The sequence below is a fragment of the Canis lupus genome, chromosome 13 (genome assembly GCF_048164855.1).
Source record: "Canis lupus baileyi chromosome 13, mCanLup2.hap1, whole genome shotgun sequence".
In the NCBI taxonomy this organism is placed as follows: Eukaryota; Metazoa; Chordata; class Mammalia; order Carnivora; family Canidae; genus Canis; species Canis lupus.
The window spans coordinates 50,129,129-50,151,422 of NC_132850.1; the positions used below are offsets into that span (position 1 = coordinate 50,129,129).

The 22,294-nt window shown below is 32.3% G+C and overlaps 1 protein-coding gene across 12 annotated transcripts in view; it reads right to left on the bottom strand.

Moving 5' to 3' along the window:
- The window catches only part of LRBA (LPS responsive beige-like anchor protein), a 740,528-nt gene that overhangs the window by 565,283 nt on the left and 152,951 nt on the right, over positions 1-22,294 (bottom strand). For all 12 annotated transcript variants that reach the window (XM_072773570.1, XM_072773571.1, XM_072773578.1 and 9 more), the window contains 5 exons: positions 14,575-14,667; positions 13,260-13,368; positions 12,772-12,853; positions 9,683-9,806; positions 9,140-9,332 (listed from right to left, as the gene is read on the bottom strand). In XM_072773570.1, the coding sequence (XP_072629671.1) occupies positions 9,140-9,332; positions 9,683-9,806; positions 12,772-12,853; positions 13,260-13,368; positions 14,575-14,667 (601 nt within the window). The remainder of the gene's footprint in view (positions 1-9,139; positions 9,333-9,682; positions 9,807-12,771; positions 12,854-13,259; positions 13,369-14,574; positions 14,668-22,294) is intronic.

Genomic DNA, 22,294 nt, shown 5'->3' on the forward strand with positions numbered 1-22,294 from the left:
TATAGATGATGATCAGAAACACAGTAACATAAAATATCAGTTAATAACCTACTAATCATTTTTTTTAAAAAGTCATCTTGACCAATTTTAAGACCTGCCTCAACAGAGCTTTAGCAATACCTATTATTATGTATTTATTTGGAAAGAGAGCGATCACATTCAAGCGGGGGGGGGGGGGGGGGGGCAGGGGATGGGGAGGCAGGTGACAGGGGAGAGGGGCAGATGAAGAAGGAGACAAGAAATGTCAAGCAGGGCTCAACCCACGACCCTGAGGTTATGACCTGAGCCTAAATCGAGAGTAGGATGCTTAAATGACTAAGCCACCCTGGAGTCCCTATTAGAACCTTTTAATACGTGAGGATGGCTGAGTGCTCAGTGGTTGGGCATCTGCCTTTGGCTCAGGTCATGATTCCAGGGTCCTAGGATTGAGTCCCACATCAGGCTTCCTGTGGGGAGCCTGCTTCTCCCTCTGCCTATGTCTCTGCCTCTTGTCTTTCATGAATAAAATCTTTAAAAAAAAAAAAAAAAAACTTTTAACACATGTGCAGACTCCTGGAATTATAGGAATTTATCCTACAAAATAGGATATATTTATATAAAAGCAGACCCAACATTGCTCAAAGATACATAAAAGTTAAATCATGGTGTTTATGTGGTATATTGTATTATAAATCAATAGATTTTTAAAATATCACCTCCATGAATTTTTCCTAATAAAATTTTGGAGAATGCCAGGATATGAAAAGTAAACTTAAGTTATTTACTCAATCAATCCTTCCTATAGTTACAAATAGCCTGATAGCATTCAGATGTTATAGCAAGCTCAGCTTTTGCTCTTTACTTTTCCATAATACAATGTATTCTGTGTATCTAATAATACACAGCCACTGAAACTCATATAAGTGTGAATAACTGTTACTCACTGATTATTTTAAGTCATAGACCCATTCTACTCAGTGGCAATATAGGCCCAGACAAAATACAGTATCCAAAGTTTTGAGTTTTATTAGTTTAGAAAAAAATGTTTTTGAACGGTTCTCACAATTCAGAATATTCTAAATGCCTTAATTTAAATTTTAATTAAAGAACAGAAGCAATCTAGCATGCCAAGTAAAAATAGTATTAATTAATCAAGATAGTGTTCAATTCAAAGTATTTTTAAAAAGGAAAAGAGGGATGCCTGGCTGGCTTAGTAGATAGAGCACACAACTCTTGATCTCAGGGTCAGGAGTTCAGGCTCCACCTTTGGGTATAGAGCCTACTTAATTTTAAAAAGGAAAAGAAAAAGATAAACAATAACAACCTAGAGAACACATAAGAAAATAATGAAATTACAAAGGTTACCCCAAAGAGGTACATATTTGAAACCTTAAGCCCAAAGTAACCAACACAGGGCAGTTACACTAGAAGACCCTATTACTGCTTATAAAATCTAGCTCAGCTGTTGGAGAAGAGAGATACAGTGACAAACAGCCTCTCTGCTACAAAGGTGGCAGGAAATCTATCAAACTGGACAATAAAATTGCAATTGAGTTTCTTTGGCTTTTTATAGCAGCTGAATGTATCCTGATGTAACACTGCAAAAGCTATACAATTCTGCAACATTAGTTTTTTACACACCAGTACTTTATCAAGAACCATGTTATAAATTTATGATATTGAGATTTTAAATGGCTGCAAAAGGAAAAAATAAGCATCACTTCAGTATCACATATATAAAAATATAAAGCATTAGAACGAATATTTTCAGAGAAAAAATGTGGTTCTGATACTTCTGGCAGAATTTTTAATAGCATGCTACAAATTGTTCACCTACTTACTAAATCACTTCAGCTCCATCCTAAGCTTTAGTAAATATTGATTTGAAGCATCTTAGAAAGTCAGTCATCCATTTTATTTTAAAAATAGATATCAAGATATTAAAAATCCAAAAAATTAACATAGCAATATTCAAATAAATTACTTTGTTATAAACCTTATGAAAAAAAAGCTTTTCATGAATGAAAAAATTCACTCAAAGAAATAAAGCTAAAAGACACTTATTAAACTTTAAAAGTGAAGAAAACCACAAGAACCAATTTGTAACTTTAACCATCTAGCATTTAAAGTATACTTTAACAGCAAAAAGTTCTAAGTCCAATTTTACTCAGATAAAAATAATTTACAATTGACTTAGCATTTATTCCATTTTATAATTTTAATCCTAAAACTTGACTCAAAGACTGTTTCTTGGCCCAAAACAGGCAAAGGAAGCCTCTCCATAAAGTAACTACCTTCTTTGTGAATGTTTTAATATCTGCTTAAAGCCATTAAGTCACTGGAGTAAAGAAACAAATACATAAACTAAAATTGTATATATAAACTATGTGTAATATATAAACTATAAATATATATGAACTAAAAGTTCTATGTAATAGTTTTATAAGCTATAAATACATATAAACTATATATAATATATACATAAGCTATAAATACATATACATATAAGACATAAAAAGCATACTTTGGGTTTTTTGTGTATAAATTGAGTCTAAAAAATACTGATATCAGAACTACATAATTATAGTTTATATTTTTTCCTTCAACATTCTCTGCATCTTTAACATACACTTCCAGAATGACAAAAAAGGTTTTCCTTAATAATAATTTTTTAAAGATTTTATTTATTTATTCATGAGAGACACACACCGAGACAGAGACAGAGAGAAACAGGGGCAGAAATACAGGCAGAGGGAGAAGCAAGTTCCATGCAGGGAGCCTGACGTGGGACTTGATCCCGGGTCTCCAGGGTCAGGCCCTGAGCTAAGGGTGGCACTAAACCGCTGAGCCACCCGGGCTCCCCTATAATAATTTTTTTTATAAGTATTAAGGGTCTTAACTAGGGTCCACAGTCAATTGATACAGAATTCCTTGATACCTGTGATACTTTATAAGAGTTTATTACATTAGCAACTTAGTGTAAAGGTGAGAAGGGAAGAATTTTATAAAAGTAAAAATAATTCCCTGTACACTCAAAGGAGCATTCAAAATTTAGAGTGCAAAAGAAAGGCTGACTTTAAAATACAGATTTCTGAGAACATCTCATGAAATTCAGATTAATATTCTGAGGTGAGGTCCAGGAGACTATAATATATCCCATTATTACTCTGATCAGTTACTCCCAAACCCTACTGTGGGTGCTGATGGTATAGGTACTTTAAAGACAGTTGCTGAAGCTATTTCATCCATCACTGGTAAGAGAAGACTAAGACACTAAGGCACACAGAGGGTGGCATGGTACCATGTGACAGCTGAACCAAATAGCCCCAAACAATGATAGTGTGGGTCTTCCTTCTCCTTCCCACAACAAAGATTTAATGTGCAATTGTCAAGTACTCAGCTCTATTCACAGTTCTATAGGAGATATGAAGATGTATAAAACCTTTGGCCCCTGCTGAAGAAAGCTTACAATGAACAACCAAAATAAAACAAAGAACTCACTTTTAACCAGTATTATGAGATATTACAAGATCATTCATAATTAAACAGTCTACATTTGCTATATTACCTCAATACTGCTCTTCTTCATGTACTAACCCCCTAAGCAAACCAACAATTCACCATGCTTTTTCCTCAGTAACAACACCTCTGTACTTTTACGTCAATTCTTTCACCAGTGATTCTCATCACCCCAAACTCTACAAGCTCAAATCCCATTTACCTTTCAATGCTGTCATCAAATGACATCCTTTCTACAAACTTTTCAGATGCCTTCATGTGAGAGTGTCTATACTTGCACTGTATCTCTTCTATGGCACTTATTCCTTTCTGCCTTGGTTGTTTTCTTGTTTTGTTTCAGTTTTTTTTTGGACTTAATTATCTCCTATATTAGAAAGTAACTTCTTTCAAGATGTGTTCCTAATTCATCCTACTATCTTACATAGTAACTAGAAAGTACTCAAACAGAAAAAGGCAGGAAGAAGCAAAAGGAGTATTGGAGAGGAAAAAAAGAATGAGTTAAGATAGAAAGGGGAAGAAAAGTGGTAGGCAACTGGAGTAGACATAGACATAGAGTAACTGAAAATGAACAAGAGAGACCAAGAGTACCTAACCAACCACCAGAGAGAGAGAGTGGGGTGGAGAGAAGCAGAGACAAAACAAACACAGATTCACAGGTCAGAACAAAGACAGAGGTTGAGGAAAGGGACAAGGCAAGAGCCCAAACTAGACGGAGGAATGCTAAAGGGAAGAACAGAGAGAGAAAGATAGGAAAGAGCGTGCTAAAATATGAAAGAGACAAGCAAAGGAGAAGAGAGTTAGGTAGGCAATGATAGAGGGCAGCACAGAATGCACTAGGTACCCACAGTCACAGCAGTAGAATAAGGAGTGGAGAAGACTGATTAGTCGAAGACTGGGGAGAGAGAGGAAGTAGAGAGGAAATCAGTGGAAAGGGAAAAGGAGAGAGAACACAAGAGAGATACACTTATACCAACAGAAAATTAAGTGCTGTGAATTCATACACACATACTGTATGAAAAATTGTCATAGAGAAGTGATTTAGCTAACTAAATCCTGAAAAATATAAAGGATCTGGTTAAGTACAAAGGAACACAAAGTCCATGCCATGAATAAACAAAATTAACAAAGAATGATCTATTTTTAAAAGACTAGAACTAATACAGAGCACAGATTTTTGCCACTGAAACAGTGGAAGAGAAGGGAAGAAATCCTTTTTTTTTTTTCAAGGTAAAATGAAAAATTAGGTAGAAAAAAACTATTCTGTAAAACAAAAAACAAAACAAAAAAATCTTACCTTATTTTCCTTTTCACAAAAATTAGAACAAAGTACTTATGGAGGAAGTAACATTATATAAGTTATTTTTAGCTTAATAAATCTAGAGGAGAACAATACCTAAGCCTACTGACCATTAGAAATATCTATAGTCAAAGTGATCTAGACATGTATAAAAAACTACATACAAAATCACTGGTGGCAGGGTACTTTAATGTAGGCAAAAAGTTTACAATACCCTGTGAAACTAAGAAATTTAAAGTGTCATGTATTAGAGAATGCGACATTACTTAGGATCTAGCAATTCTACTCCTACTTATACTTCCTAGAACAGTGCTCTTTTCATACTGAAGATAATTCAGCTGGCAGATCACAGAATCAACTTGCTAGGACATTATCAGCATTTTTAAACAAATAAGAAAACATAATAATGTATCCCTATTATAAACCAAAGTTTTAGTAAGGGCAAATACTATCTCCTGAAGCTTCTGTTTCAGGTATGAGAGGAGAAGAGAATGTGTGTACATATATACATGGTCACTATAAATTTCGTACTGTGAGCCAAAGTTATAGGAAGTCTGAAACTGACAACTCTAGGAAAACCATTGCCTTTGAACACTTGGTTAATCACAACACTATAAACAAATGTACCAAAGTTATATGTAACAATTTTTTTTTAAATCTTAAAAACCAAAGGTTTGATAGAGAAAAAGATAAGTAACACAAGCATCTACATAGTATGATGTCATTTTCATAAAATATACAAATAAGGAAAATCAAATAATACTTATTATTTAGGTATACATTTTTTTAACTTCTTAAATAAGGAAATAACACAAAATTCAAAATGGTGATTAGGTTTGGGGTGGGGGGTTGGATACAGAGAACCACACAGCATTTTAAGCTGAGTAATCAAAGTTCTTTCATTTTAACACTTCACAACATATATGCTACACAAATTATTGTGGATAGAAGTAATTCCTCATTTTAAAAGTGGGATCTATATCAAACATGAAGTGATTTGGGGCCTGAACTAGTGTGCTGCACTGAGAATGAAAACAAAGAGATGAAAGGAAGAATGACAAGAGATGTAAAAAGGAAAACAGTCACTGAACATTTAATTTTCTTTCCTATGATTTCCTTCATTAACTTCATAAAAAAATCCACATTTACCATTTCTATATTAGACACTGATGGTTAAGAAAAGTTTAGAAATTTGCCTGAGTTTATACAACTAAAAAAGAATTCAAACCCAGAACTACCCTTTGTCCAAAGTCCATCTTCTCTTTATTATTTACACAAACAGTAACTGGATATAAATGTTTGGACAGAAATGCTCAAAAGTTCAGAGATATCTGAGATATTTCCTAGTTCAATCTCTTTATCTTATACATAAGAAATTCAAAGAATGAATTAGACTACTGGTCCTAAATACCCTATGACTTCCACAGTTCTCAAGCTATTTTGTCTCAGAATGCTTTACATTTGTAGACAGTACTGAGGTTCCTCAAAACTCTTTATTAATATGAGGTATATCTGTTACTACTTATCATATTAGAAATTAAGACTAAGAAATTTTACAAATATTCATTTCAAAATAACAAAACCATTATGTGTTAATATAAGCATTTCTTTAAAAAACAAAAGATAATAATAAGAGGGCTAGTATTTCACATTTTTGCAAATCTCTTTAAATTCTAGCCTAAGAGAAGATGGTTGCATTCTAATATCTGTTTTTATATTCAAGCTCTTTTATTATATATTGTTTTGGTTTATGTCTATGAAAAAAATCCACTTTCAAATAGACATGTAACTGGGAAAGGAGGACCTCACACACTTCCTCAAAAGGTCTCCCAGGCTCCTGATGTCTTCAGACTGTACTTTTATAATATTACTGCTCCTCTAGCCATTCTTCTTAAGAACTTGAACTAACAGGAGCACGTACAAAAGCACTGAATTAATATCCACCATTTTGAAAATCTGAAAAATCTATACTGGCACTCCGTTATCTAGAATTCCCTTACATAGATTTGAAACTCAATCCAAATGTATATAACACCCAAATTCAATCCTGTTTTTCTCATAATCTTTTGTAGAAGAAAACAATACTAGCAGAAAATTAGTCCAGATTGCAGCAGCCTTCTATAATAAAACCCAAAAGATCTGGGCACCAGCACAAACTAAATTAAGTTAGACAAGAGATGACAATTTCCGTAAAGAACCAAATAGTAAATATTTTAGGCTTGGAGGCCATACTGTCTCTGTTGCAAATACTGAATACTTGTGGCATGAAAGCAGCCACAGAAAAATATATAAAAAATTGGAAGTGTCTGTATTTCAATAAAACTTTATTTATAAAAACATAGCAGGCTAGATTTAGCCCTCAGACCATACATATCTGGCTGAACTCTGCCTTAGACTAAACTGGTAAGTGCAAGAAGGTAGTGATTAAAAGCCATTTTATAAAATCAAGCCTTTTTTTTTTATTTAGCACTGGATTATTCTAAAACATTAGTAGAGTGGTATCTTCCAATCTAAGTTATCTTTGTAAATCCTTATGATAGTAATGTACCTTCCTCTTATTAACTAAGGAAAAAGCAGAATAAATAACTCTTAAGCACTTTCAAATAAATAAAGTTATTCAAACACTTTAAAAAGTCTATTTAGGAAATGATGATATACTTCAAAAGAACTGTAAAATATTTCAGAGTAATAACCATGATAGTCAGTAAAACATTTAAAGATATATCAAATTTATCATTTCTATTCTTTATTCTTTCTAGTCAATTCATAATTTATATAATTACATAATTATATTCCTTCTGAATAAAACAAGATACAGAATGTATAAACCATATAGAAACTAACAGATTTTACTGCATTATTTGAAATGTAAAATTTCCTAAGATACAAACATAAAACTCTAAATATTAAGTTATTAAGCCACAAATTGGCAGAAGATATTAATAATAGAACAAGCAAAAGACTAAAACAAGAATATATTTGTAGGGATGCCTGGGTGGCTCAGTGGTTGAGCGGCTGCCTTTGGCTCAGGTTGTGATCCTGGGGTCTTAGGATGGAGTCCTGCACCAGGCCTCCCACAGGAAGCCTGCTTCTCCCTCTGCCTATGTCTCTGCCTTCTCTGTGTGTCTTTCATGATTTCTATTTCTTATGTACATCTTTAACAATACACACACATCTAAACAATAAAAAATTTTATTTTTCATTATATTTAATATAAACGGTATCATATTAAATGCATTTTTCTATAGCTTGCTGTTTTTACTTGTCATTGTTTGAGACTCATCCACATCAACCCATGTAGTTGTGTTTATTTCCTCAGTTGTATCATACTCCATGGTATGGCTTTATCCATTTACCAGTTGATGAGCATTTTTAATACATTTTGTATGTATTTGGAAGTTTCTCTATATATTCCTAGAAGTGGACTTGCTGACTTATAAGATGCAGATGTTCCTCGTTAGATGATAATGCAAATTTTATTTCCAAAGTGGTATATCAGTTTCCTGTGATGTCTAAGTTCTCATTGTTTCACATCACCTCGTAACGTGATATGCCAAGAGTTTTAAAAATTTGCAAAAATGATGAATTTTAAATACTATATCTCAATAATTTTATTTGTATTTTTTATTGTTTTATGGGAGCTTTACAAATATATTCTTTTTTTATTGTTGAGATGTGCGTTGTTAAAAATATACATAAGAAATAGAAATAATGAAAACATCCAAATTAAGGTTAGTAGGTAAGGAGAGAGGGGCTAACAATGATAGACATAGCAATTGGGACGGAGAACCCAGTATCATAAATACTGGGAGGTACATTATTCTTTATACCTTTTTGTGTATCTACAATATTTCATAAACAATTTCAAACAAAAGCTATACATAAATAACTTACACTGGCTTAAGTTAAAAAAAAAAAAAAAAGACTAGCGGATTCTTCCAAATCAATTTTTTAACTGACTGTAATGTGAGCAAAAGGCAAACATTAGTCTGAGCTTTTCTATTTACTCAACCACTTACATTATTAGAATAACTTCTCATCTTTGAATATACTGCGCCACCTTGTGTTCAAAAGCTTTAAAGTACTCAAAAATTTAGAGAATCGTATCTGCAAAAAGTGGCTACTTTAAAATAAGTTCCTTTATGCTGTGGCATGAGATTTCACTGTATTAAGTTAAGCTTACATAAAAATAACATTTGAAAAACCCAATTTGATTCTAAAGAAATTGGAAACATTTTATTTTCCTTTTTAGTTCTTCCTTTCACTGCGCTTTTAGAGAATAATAAATAAAATCAAAATTATAGACATTTAAAACACTAAATACATTTTCATAAGAAAACTTACCTTTGAATGTGTGATTGATAATGTGTCTACCCACACGCGCCAGCCACCCCACTCATATTTGACTGCATGGTAAAGTAGGATTCTGAATATGGCATACACCATTTCTGTTATCTTTTGCTCATCAGAATTCTTAGGATTGAAATAGCAAAGAGAAAGCATCCACTCTTGCCATACAGAACACTGTAGCAAGCTCCTGAGAATTATAAGAGGATACTGAATTACTGAAAGAAAAAAAAACTCATCTCTAAGAATTCTAAAAAGTAAAAGTTTAAGACAAAATAAACCAAAATAAAATAAACTGTTTATTTTAAGACAAAATAAACCAAAACATGGCACCTCTATGTATGTATTAAAACAATTAAAGTAGGTGGTACTGAAAACTCAATTTTAATCTATGATACATTACTTATACATCCTTAATGAAAAAAGCATACAGAAAATTCATTTCACAGTACTTTTTAAGGCAATTTTTCTTAGAAAACAATGGACTTATTCAAACCTAGCCTTGAATAGTGCAAATAATTGCTTTCTGATCCCACTTACCTTCTATTTTCTCTACTGTTATTAAAAAGTTTAATCATGTCAGAAAGAAAGGCTCTGCGAACTTCCATGCTCTCTGAACACTGGGGAGAATTTCGAAGTAGGGTTGCAATTACTTTTAGTATCTCTGTAAGACAATTCATAAATTAATAAAAACCAAAACAACACAAAAAGTCATGATAGAAGACCATTAATATATTTCTCTAGTTTCCCTGAAATATGTCTACTGAAAACATCCTTTTTTGTGTTATTAAAAAAAATAACTGCATCTACAGAAAAGAATGATAATACATTCATTAGAAAGCATCCAAAAATATGAAAGGGATTTTTGTTTTATCACTAAGAATGTGTAAAAATGTAGGAACACCTGGGTGACTCAGTCAGTTAAGCACCTGCCTTCAGCTCAGGTCATGATCCCAGGGTCCTGGACAGGGTCTCACATTGGGCTTCTCTGCTTAGTAGACAATCTGCTTCCCCTTCTTGCCCTCCTTGCCACTCTGCCTACTTGTGCTTTGTATCAAATAAATAAAATCTTAAAAAAAAAAAAAAAAGCGTAAAAGTAAAGCTGAATTTTAAAAATGTTTAAAGTTGAATTTTAGTTAAATTATAAATGAATTAAATAATAGTAAAACTACTAACGACTCACAATCTCTGCCAATTAGTAAAGTTGATTTAAAAAAAAAAGGTATACTGGGATCCCTGGGTGGCGCAGCGGTTTGGCGCCTGCCTTTGGCCCAGAGCGCGATCCTGGAGACCCGGGATCGAATCCCACGTTGGGCTCCCTGCATGGAGCCTGCTCCTCCCTCAGCCTGTGTCTCTGCCTCTCTCTCTCTCTCTCTGTGACTATCATAAATAAATAAAAAAAATTAAAAAAAAAAAAAGGTATACTAAAAATCTCAGAAAAAGAGAAAAAATTCTCAGCTTCAATACACCTGGTAAGGCAAATGGCCTCTCCTATGAATTTTAAAAGCTATCAAGATTTTCTTCCATGATTTCTAAAGTAAAATTAGATTAAAAAGGGAATTAAGGGACGCCTGGGTGGCTCAGCAGTTGAGCGGCTGGGATGGAGTCCCACATCAGGCGTCTCATGAAGAGCTTGCTTCTCCCTCTGCCTGTATCTCTGCCTCTCTCTGTGTGTCTCTCACAAATGAACAAATAAAGTAAATCTTAAAAAAAAATAGGGAATTAAAACCTATTTACCACCACCTAATAAATACAAATGAAACTACTACTGCAATGGTCTTAAATATAATGCCATCTAAATTTCTAATATTTAGCTTTAAAAAAAAAATTCTTTAAAATATTTACTTAAATCAGAACTTTAATGTTAATTTTTTTTTAATTTTTTATTTATTTATGATAGTCACACACACAGAGAGAGAGAGAGAGAGGCAGAGACACAGGCAGAGGGAGAAGCAGGCTCCATGCACCTGGAGCCCCACGTGGGATTCGATCCCAGATCTCCAGGATCGCGCCCTGGGCGAAAGGCAGGCGCCGAACCGCTGCACCACCCAGGGATCCCTTAAATCAGAACTTTAAAGAAACAAAACCAGTTATAACCCTGAATTTAAATAATAGGTAAGTGTTTACCCAATTACAATTTAGAACTTCTAAAGTAGCCTTTTGACAAGGTTTTTGGTGATATTGAAGCAGTAAGTACATAATAACAAATATGAAGATACTTTATCATACAATGAAAGATATTTGGGGAGTAATTTCTGAATTCTAATGACAAACTGAAAATTTCTCTACCTGAACAATGATTACAATGATGATGATAATCATAGTAATGGTAATGATAATAATAGCCACTAATTGTAAGGAACATGCTATCATGAGACAATGTTTTTTTAAAAAAAATACAGGTATTAACCCAGGAACAATGACAGCTAAATACTGTTATTATGCCCATTTTAGAGATAAGAAAACTGAGCAACAGAAATTAAATAATTTACCCAAAGTCACACAACTATTAAGGCATACAGACAAGGAGTGGCTCAGTAGGTTAAGCGTCTGCCTTTAGCTAAGGGTGTGATCCCAGGGTCCTGCGATTAAGCCCCACTTTAGGCTCTCTGCTCATGGAGAGCCTGATTTTCCTTGTCCCTCTGCCTCGTCCCCCCCACCCCCTGCTCATGTGCACACACTCTCTCTGTCACTCTAGCTCCATCTCAAATAAATAAAAAAAATATTTTAAAAAAACATACAAAATGAAAAACCAGGCAGCCTGTTTTTAAACACCAAGCTATACTGTGTGTCTTTTCTGAGACAGTATATTACATAGATAACAGATACTAAAATTCTTACTTCAGTAAGCCATCTTTCCCCATAATCACATAAAATATATTTTAATTTACATACATATACTCAAGATTTTCTTATTTTACTCCCTTTCCAAACTTGGTAGTCCTTAACTTGACAATAATTTAAGATGAAAGCTATTTCTATGGTTTATGTAGTTTGGCCAGACATCACTAAATTGTGCAATCAAAACTTTACTGAAAATCTGAACATATGTTAAATCAATACCTTACACATAAAATTCTTCAAAACCTTGATATAAACATTTCCACATAACCTAAGGTCAATTTGAAGTTATATTCAACATTAACCTAAAATAAAACTAGTATTATATCGTTGCCCATAATGAGATACTCTTTAAACACTATGTTTCCCACAATATCAACTTCAGGTTTTTCCCAGTGACTTTCTATTTATTAGCAAAAGGTAGTTACTGGAAGTATTAAAAAGGAGGGGAAAAATGGGTGAAAGTACTGAAAGGATACAAACTTCCAGTCATAAGCTGGGTAAGTCCGAGGGATCTAATATACAACATGGTGACTACAGTTAACAATACTGTATTCCATAAGGGAAAGTTACTAAGAGAATAGATCTTAAAAGTCCTAACATATACACAAAAAAATTGTAACTGAAGTGATGGATGTGTTAACTAACCTTATTGTCCAATCATTTCATAATATACACATAAATCAGATCCTGAGTACACTTTAAACTTATACAGTATTATGTGTCAATTAGATCTCCATAAAGCTGAAAACAACAAAAACAAAAATAAATGTATATAAAATACATACGAGGATTTTGTATCTTTACTGAAGAATCAGGATCTGGATGCTGTTTGTGTATCACCTGAGTACAAATATGCTCTATAAGAATCTACAGAAGTAAAATAATAGATTTTATTAGCATAATTACTGTATTACCATGGCCATACAAATTTTAAGTACCGTACTAATCAACATTAAAAGTATACAGTCCAATGTTGTCATGCTATCTTCTGCATTATATAAAATAATTTCAATGTTATAATTCTATTTTTACTTAATTACAAAATGAGACATCAAATGGTCAATACAAGGAACCATTTAACAGAGATGTCCATACTGCTTAATAGTTCACGATTAATAGATTTAAGATGTAGTCACATCTCCCTTATATAACTAATTTCAAAACTGTATATCAAACCTAAATTAACTTACTACAGCTAGATACTATCAACTAAATTATACAAGCACTCTCAAAATAAGAAATTAGTAAGATTAAATTCTAAATATATTCCTACCTCAAACAAAACATTATATGTGGTCATTGTGATTAAATTTGTCTGAAGCATGAGTCTTTCTGCCAGCAATGAAAATAATCCATGTCCAAGCATGATTTCAGCTTTTCTTCTACAATATCATAAAAATAAATAATCAAATGCAAAGTGTTATAATCCACTATTTAGAATGCAAGTTGGATGAAGAAGACACAATGTGATTTCACATAATCAACAAATTCCAACACAGTAACTCTCCTAATTTTCTTCAACTTAGAACTCATAAGGTCACAAAATCTTTGAGGAGAGAGATACAAACTACATTATAAACACAGCTAAAGTTAAAAGAAAAAAAAAAAAAAAACAAGACTGGCTATGTCACAGACACAGCAAAACCTCCACAAAAATCTCCAGAGCGATTATTTATTAACCAGTTTCTACTCTCTGTCAGCAGTGAGCTAAGCTCCACTATGGATGATAATCTAAAGCCCAATAAGTAAGTCATTCAGTAGAAAAACAATGTGGAGGAAAAGGTAGAAGAAATGAAAAAAAAATTAAGAAAATGAGTACTGTGAAGATAAACAAACCAAAATCAACTTCCGAGCAAAAATTTAGAAACTAAAGGATCATAAACTTTAATTCTACCCTAGGATTCATCAAATTTTTTCTGCAAATTGCTAAATAGTAAACATTTTAGGCTTTGCAGACCATATGGTCTCTGTAGCAACAACTCAACACTGCTTTTGTGTTCTGAAAACAGACACAGATAATAAGCAAATAAATGATTGTGGCTATGTTCCAACAAAACTTTATTTCCAGGCAGCCAAATGGAATACACATAAAGACCACAGTTTGCCAACATTTCTTTATTGCCACAATTGTTAATTTTTATAATAAACCAACTCTGATATAAGGAACAATAGGTAGTATATGAATCTACATTCAGCTAAGAAAAAAAAGTTTTCATTTTCAGTCATTCTTACAGCAGAACATACTAAGACAAATATTGAGGTTAAAATGTCAGCTTTATACTACAGATAAAACAAATGATAATGAACCCACACAAAATAAAGTCTCCTGGTTTCTAAAATTCCATTATACAAAAGTATTCTTAAACAAGGAACAAACAGAAAAGTTAAATTTTATTAAAATGAACTATATTCCCCTGTTTCACTTTACTTTTAATATACAGAAATGGGATTACATCTACATAGATTTTATAAATTAAAATAAAGAGAAACTAGAGAAATTACAGAATACACATACTATTCCAAAGATTTATAAAATAAAATGGTAATATACCACAGTCCATTTTAGATTTCATGCATACTATACTCACTTTGGGGCCAGGTGTTTTAAAAAATAGCCCATTGCCTTGAGAGCTTGTACTCTGATTCCTTCACTTGTCGATGCCATAAGTTTATAGATGACACTGAAGGGAATTAAAATTAAATTCATGATTATAAACCTAATTTCAAGTAAGATATAGGTGAATTTAAAGTGCACTTCTGACATTTAAAAACTTGCTTATCAAAAACTGTATGCTGTCTTCAAGAAGCCCACCTTATATATAAAGACACATATAGATTAAATGAATGGAGAAAAATAGAACATCTAACACTAACCAAAAGAAAACAAGAATAGTTACCTTAATTTCAGAGAAAGCAGTTATCAGAGATAAGAAGGGCACTGCTATATGATAAAAGGGGTCATTTCTCCATTAAGACATAATAGTCTGTAACATGTATGTGTCTAAAACAATATGGCATAAAAACTGATTGAACTGCAAGGAGAAATAATAGATAAATACACTGTTATATTTGGAGAATTTTAAAATCATTTTTTTAAGATTTTATTTATTTATTCATGAGAGATACAGAGAGAGAGCGAGAGAGAGAGAGAAAGAGGCAGAGAAACAGGCAGAGGGAGAAGCAGGCTCCGAGCAGGGAGCCCAACGTAGGACTCGATTCCGGGTCTCCAAGATCATGCCCTGCTGAGCCACCAGGGCTGCCCGAGAATTTTAAATTCCTTTTAGAAACACAACCAGTAGGCAGAAAATCAGTAAGGACATAACTAAATTCAATTCATTGTCCTTAATATCAACTATTTTATCCAGAAATAGCAGAATACACATTCTTCTTAATCTAACACGTAACACTCACCAAGTAGGCTACATTCAGGGCTATAAAACATATCTAAACAAACGTAAAGATTAGAAATCATGTATTGTTTGCTCCCAGACAACAATGGGATTAAACTAGAAACCATTAATAAAAAGATAGCTACAAAGTTCCAAAATATTTGTATATTAAACAACACACTAATAAACACACACACCTAGCAACAACAACACACTTAAAATAACATGTAGGTCAAAGAAGAAATCTTTAGAAAACATAAAAAAATTTAAAACTAAATTAAAATGAAAACATAACTTAAAAAATTTTGTGAAACCCAGAAAACACAGTAGTTTCAAAGAAATTTACGGCATTGAATGCCCATATTAGAAAATAAGAAAGAACTTAAATCACGAATCAAGCTTCCACTCTCGGAAACTAAAAAAAAAGAAGATAATCTTCAATCCAAAGTAATCAGAGGAAAATATAAGTAAGTATTAGAGTGGAAAACATAAAACTGAAAAAAAGAAATCAATAGATAAAATTAGTGTAACCAAAAGCTGATTTGAAAAGATCCGTAAGATGAGCTTCTAGCCAGGCTAAGTAATAACATAAATAGAAAACACTATTTTCTACTTTCATAAATGTAAGAGGAAACCTCATCCCATGGACATAAAAAGGATAATAAAGGAATACTATGAACAACTCTATGCCCACAAATTCTATAACCTAGAGGAAATGGACCAATTCATTGAAAGACAATTTGCCAAAACTCACACAAGAATAACTGATGATCTAAAAAGGCTTATAACTACTAAAGATAAGGAATCAATAAATAATAACCTACCAAAACAGAAAGTGCAAGACCCAGACAGGTTTATTGGTGAAATCTACCAAAACTGTAAAAAGAAATTATATCAATTTTCTACAATTTCCTTCAGAGCATAGAAGCAGAAGGAATACCTCCTAACTCATTCTATGAGCCAACATTAACACCAAAATAAAAAAATAAAAGACATTACAAGAAAACTATCGACAAATATATCTCATTAACAAAGACAATAAAATCTCCAAGAAAATATTAGCTAATCCAATGCAAAAAAAAACATAGTAAGAATTATATACCATGAGCTAAGTAAAATTATTCCAAAGGCATAAGGCTGGTTTACCATTTGTGAATCAATTAATATAATCTATCATAAAATCAATTAATCTATAGATAAGAAAATTACTGGTATCAGTAAAGGCAGGAAAAAAAACATTTGACAAAATCCAGCACTCATTCATGTTAAAAACTTAATAATCTAGGAATAGAGAGGAATTTTTCTCAAGTCCATAAGGACTATCCACAAAAACTCAACACCTAACATAATTAATAGGGAGAAATTCCAAGGATCCCCCCTAAGAACAAGTACAAGGATATCTCCTCCACCACTCTTTTTCAGCACTGTACTAGAAGTTCTTGCTAATGGAGTGAGGCAAAAAAAAGAAAGTAAATAGTATACTGATTGTAAAGGAACACATAAAACTGTCTTTATTCACAGATGACATGATCATCTATGAAGAAAATCTAGAACTGATAAAAAAAATCCCTGAAACTAATAAGCAATTATACCAAGGTTGAAGACTACAGAATAAACAAAAGTCAACTGCTTTCCTATATACCAATAATGACCAAGTGGAATGAGACATTAAAAACATAATACCATTTACAGTAGCATCCCCTAAAAGTGAAAGAATTGGGTATAAATCTAACAAAATATGTACAAGAGCTACATGAGGAAAACTGTAAAACTGATGCATAAAACCAAAAATGAGATAAGTAAATGGACAGAAAATCCATGTTCATAAATAGGAAGACTATTCTCAAGATCTCAGTTCTTCCCAACTTCATCTATAGGTTCAATACAATTCCAATCAAAATCCCAAAAAGTATTCTAAAGTTTATATTGAGAGGCAAAAGCCCAAGACAGCCAATACAATTACTGATGAAGAAGAACAAAGTTGGAAAACCAAAGTTACCTGATTTCAACAGGTATTATACAGGCATAGTAATCAAGACAGTACTGACAAAAAATTACACAAATAAATCATAGAACAGAATAAAGAGCCTAGAAAAAGACTGACATAAATATGGATAACTTCTCATTGAGAAAGGAAGGCCAAAGGCAGTACAATGGACTAAAGATTCTCTTTCAACAAATGATGCTGGAACAAGTAGATACCCACGTTCCAATAAATGAATCTACACATAAAAATTAATTCAAAGTGGACCTAAATGTAAAACGCAGAACTATAAAACTTCTAGGAGACAAGAGAAAACATAGATGACCCGGGTACGGTGATGCAAGATACAAAACCAAAACAAAATCCACAAGAAATACTTGATAACTAGACTTCATTAAAATTAAAAACTTTGGCTCTGCAGAAAAAACAGTATCAAGAAAATTAGAAGACAAGATAGAATGGGAGAAAATGTTTGCAAGACACATATCTGATAAAGAATTTTTATCCAAAACAAAGAACTCTTAAAAACTCAACAATAAAAAAACAAGCCCCTATTTAAAAATGGGCAAAGGAACTTAACAGACTCTCACCAAAGAAGATACATGGATAAAAATTAGCATATGAAAAGATGTTCCACATTATATGTCATCAGAGAAATACAAATTAAAACAAGAATAAGATACCACTACACAATTTTAAGAATGAACAAAATCTAGACCAATAATAACACCAAATGCTGGTGGAGATGTGGAACAAATGTGGAAAATACAGTGGTTTATACTATATGCATAAATGTACTTATGCAAACTGTATGGCATAAAGCTGGTTCTAAGTTACTATTTTTTCTCCTACTACAGGCTTAACAATGCCCTTTGGAAGTTACCACATTTATTTTAAGATCAATATAAAGTAATCATTGTTTAATGGTAACACATATTTAAATCTGTTAATTCTCATCATGAAAAGCAAGAGAACAAGATGATGAATAATAATGACAACAAATAATGATAATTTTAAAAAATTTAAAGCAAAAAGGATGAAACATAAATGAAATCTAAAAATAAATTTCAAATTCTACTCTCAAAATTTACATAGTAATCTATTAAAGTTTTAAAATGATCTCCAAAGGCATTCAGCCACAGACCACTGATTTGAGTATAAACAAAGTACAGCAAAACTCTAGTATCATACACAATTATATAAGCAAAGTAATGTTGAATTGATTCATTATACCATTTCCTTCCTCATAAACATTTAGGAAAAAAATCAGAAAATTTTAGGATTATTTTTTTTTTTAATTTTAGGATTATTTTAAAAATACTAAGATTTTCAAGTGTCCTAAAATCATAATGCTTAATAACTAAGTTTGAAAAAAAGATTTAAAAACAAAAGTAAAGACTTTGATCCTCTAGTGTCTGACAGAAAAGGAAATTCACAAAAAGAACTTTGATTCCTGTTAAAATATTAATTAAAAGCATCTAGGTCCATAATACATTGTAATCTCATAAAATGAGATATGTGAAACTACTCATTTTTAACACAATACTACAAAACTATAACATTCAATTATTGGAATATCAATATGTTTATAACTTTTTTTCTTTCCATCATTTAACTTAAGTAAAATAAAAATTAAATTTTCTATAAAAGAAATATTAACGTAAGTTTCATACTGGTTTAAAAACCCCAACACCCCAAGACATTTTAACACAGAATAAATAAATCTACCCTTGCTATAGCATAACTTAACAAATAATCTTTGGTTAAAATCACCATGATTTCATCAAAAGATGAACTCTGGATAGAATTGTCTTAACTATTTTCAAATAATGTTTTATAAGTAAAACCAAAAGGGCTACAACTGGATCTATATACACCTCATGTTTATCCTATAATTTTTTACGTGTTGAATATTTCTTAGTAAAGCTGAATCTAATTCATTTATTTTATCTACTAAACATAACCACTAAATTTTGTAAAGCCAAAGTGAGCACATTTTGCTTTTAGATCAAAGTTTAATCCCTATTTAACACAAAGAACATTTCTCACATTAGAGCAGGAAAATCCTGTACTGATTCAATGGCATTTATATATTCAGTGACATTTATATATTTATAGCCAGGGTGGCTCAGCGCTGAGCATCTTGCCTTTGGCTCAGGTTGTGATCCAGGGGTCCTGGGATCGGGTCCCACATCAGGCTCCCTACCAGGAGCCTGCTTCTCCCTCTGCCTATGTCTCTGCCTCTTCTCTCATGAATAAATACAAATCTTTTTAAAAAATTAATATATATACATTTCTCTATAGAAAACAGAAAGTATAAGAAAGCCATTATGAGTAATCCATAAGAAGTACTACTTAAAATTAGGGAATGTTTTCATATAATCTATTTTACTATGATTATATATATAATGAAAATTAATGGACATTCTAATATGTATCTATTTTTCTTCTTTTTTTTTTTAAAGAGAAGAATTTATTTTTTAAGATTTTATTTAAGAGACACAAAGAGAGAGGCAGAGACACAGGCAGAGAGAGAAGTAGGCTCCGTGCAGGGAACCCGATGTTGGACTCGATCCTGGGACTCCAGGATCATGTGCTGGGCCGAAGGCAGGGCACTCAACCTGAGCCACCCAGGCATCCCTGTATCTATTTTTCTGAATGGAAATGTACTATGGCATGTACACTATAGCATTTTCAAGGAAGAAAATATTCAGATAATAGAAATACCAAGAGAGTCGTTTGAAAAGTTACAGATTATTTCAATTTGTTCACAGACATAAAAATATACGATAAAAGCTCATTAGACTCCAAAAATAGAAATTTAATACTTAAAATTTAAGCATGGCCTATGATGTGACTGACAGGGCAGCAAAAAACATATTAATTCTAAGGAAGAAGAAGTGCTCCAAGATATTGGAGATAATGTCTAAATGATGTGATGGTGGAAGTAATTTATACATAACAAGTAAATAAGAAAATTTCTGTCATTTAATGGAAATTAAATTGCTAATTATAATTTAGAAATGCTGCTGGCTTCTATGATGTAGTTTGGCATTCCTATATTACCGGCACCAGGAAAAACTATTCCCTCCTCCATTAGCCTATGTTACTGTTTGACTTTCAGTTAATATGAAAGCTTCACTAAATATACCTGTGCTCTTTTCATGTTGGCCTTTAAAAATTACACTAATATATTTTAGGTACCAATGTAACCATAAACAGATAATGAAATTATGTAACAATGCTCCATTTGGATTCTGTCTCTTTAACTCATGGAAGAAGTCAAGAAAGAAATAAAAGAAATCAAGAAGGAAGAAAACAGATGGAAAGAATGACAGAAAAGCGGACAGACAGGCAGAGAAGGAGGGAGGGGGGGAGGAAGGAAAGTAAATCTACAATTTAGAAAATTTCATACTGAATTTTTAGAGCCAAAAAATATTTCCACAGAACTCCAATTAGATTTTTAAAAACTACCAACCCATCATTCCCAAGTTATTTTTATTCTATACAACTAATTTCTTTTTTTTTTTTTTTTTTATACAACTAATTTCAATTCAATTCAATAACCTCTGTATCTGGTGTTTTACAAAAGTAACTGAACTACATATATTTGAGACTAATTATTCACATTCCCATATATTAGTCCAAATTACAGATTTTTTATTCATTCACAATAAGTAAAAAACTAGGAAAGTACCAGAATTTAAAGCATACTATAAAAACAAAATAGCAAGAATGACTCCCACTAATGCTGATGTGGAAGTCAGCATTTCCCTCCACAAAAACTGACAAATAAAATAAAACAAAATTTCCACATGTAACCATTCAACCAGTGAAACAACAAATTAGAGGCATTTATTACTAAGAAACTACTACACCCTGAAGGAAGAAAATCAAGAGGCAGTGGCCTTTTTGATGGGACTGATAATACCCAAACCAACATCCCAGTGGAGAGGGGAACAGAGAAAAAACAGAAAGAAAATAAAATAAATAAATAACACATTGAGAAACCAAATGCTAAACACCATGAAGTAAACAAAACCTAGAGTTTAGACAAGGCAAATTATTAAAACAAACAACAAACCAATTACCCATGGAGCACCTGGCTGGCTCAGTCAGTAGAGTATGTGACTCCTGATCTCAGGGGGTTTGGAGTTCGAACCCCATGTTGGGTACAGAGATTACTTAACAATAAAATCATTAAAAAAAGGAAGGAAGGAAGGAAGGAAGGAAGGAAGGGAGGGAGGGAGGGAGGGAGGGAGGGAAGAAGGGAAAGAAGAAGAAGAAGGAGGAAAAGAAAACAAATGGGGTGCCTGGATGGTGCAGTTAGTTAAGCGTCTGACTCCTGGTTTCAGCTCAGGCCAAGATTTCAGGGTCCTGAGATCAAGGCCACGTCTGGCTCCACACTCAGCACAGAATCTGTTCAAGATTCTCTCTCTCTGCCCCTCCAGTTCATGCTCAATCTCTCTCAAATAAATAAATCCTTAAAAAAAAAAAAGAAAACCAACAACCCATGGACAAGCAAAACAGAAGTCAAACTTGCTATTTTATCTGAAATATTCAGTTTTCAACCAAAATTACTACACATGTAAGGAAATTAAAAAGTGTGACTTGTAATTAAAAAAAAAAAAGCAGTCAACAAAATGACTCAAGTTCCAAAAGTCAGATTTTGAAAACACTTCAAAGACATGCAATAAATATGTTCAATGAATTTTAAATTATGTTCAAATAATTAAAAGAAACAGATTAATAGTAAACAAGTTTCTCATTTTAATAAAGAGAAACTATAAAAACAAACCACATGAAGATTCTAGAGTTGAAAAGTAAACATGAAAAACGAAAAATTCAAAAAACAAAAAAAAGAAATGAAAAATTCATAAGAGGTACTCAACAACAGATACAGCTGGCAAAAGACAGTCTATAAAATTCAACAGA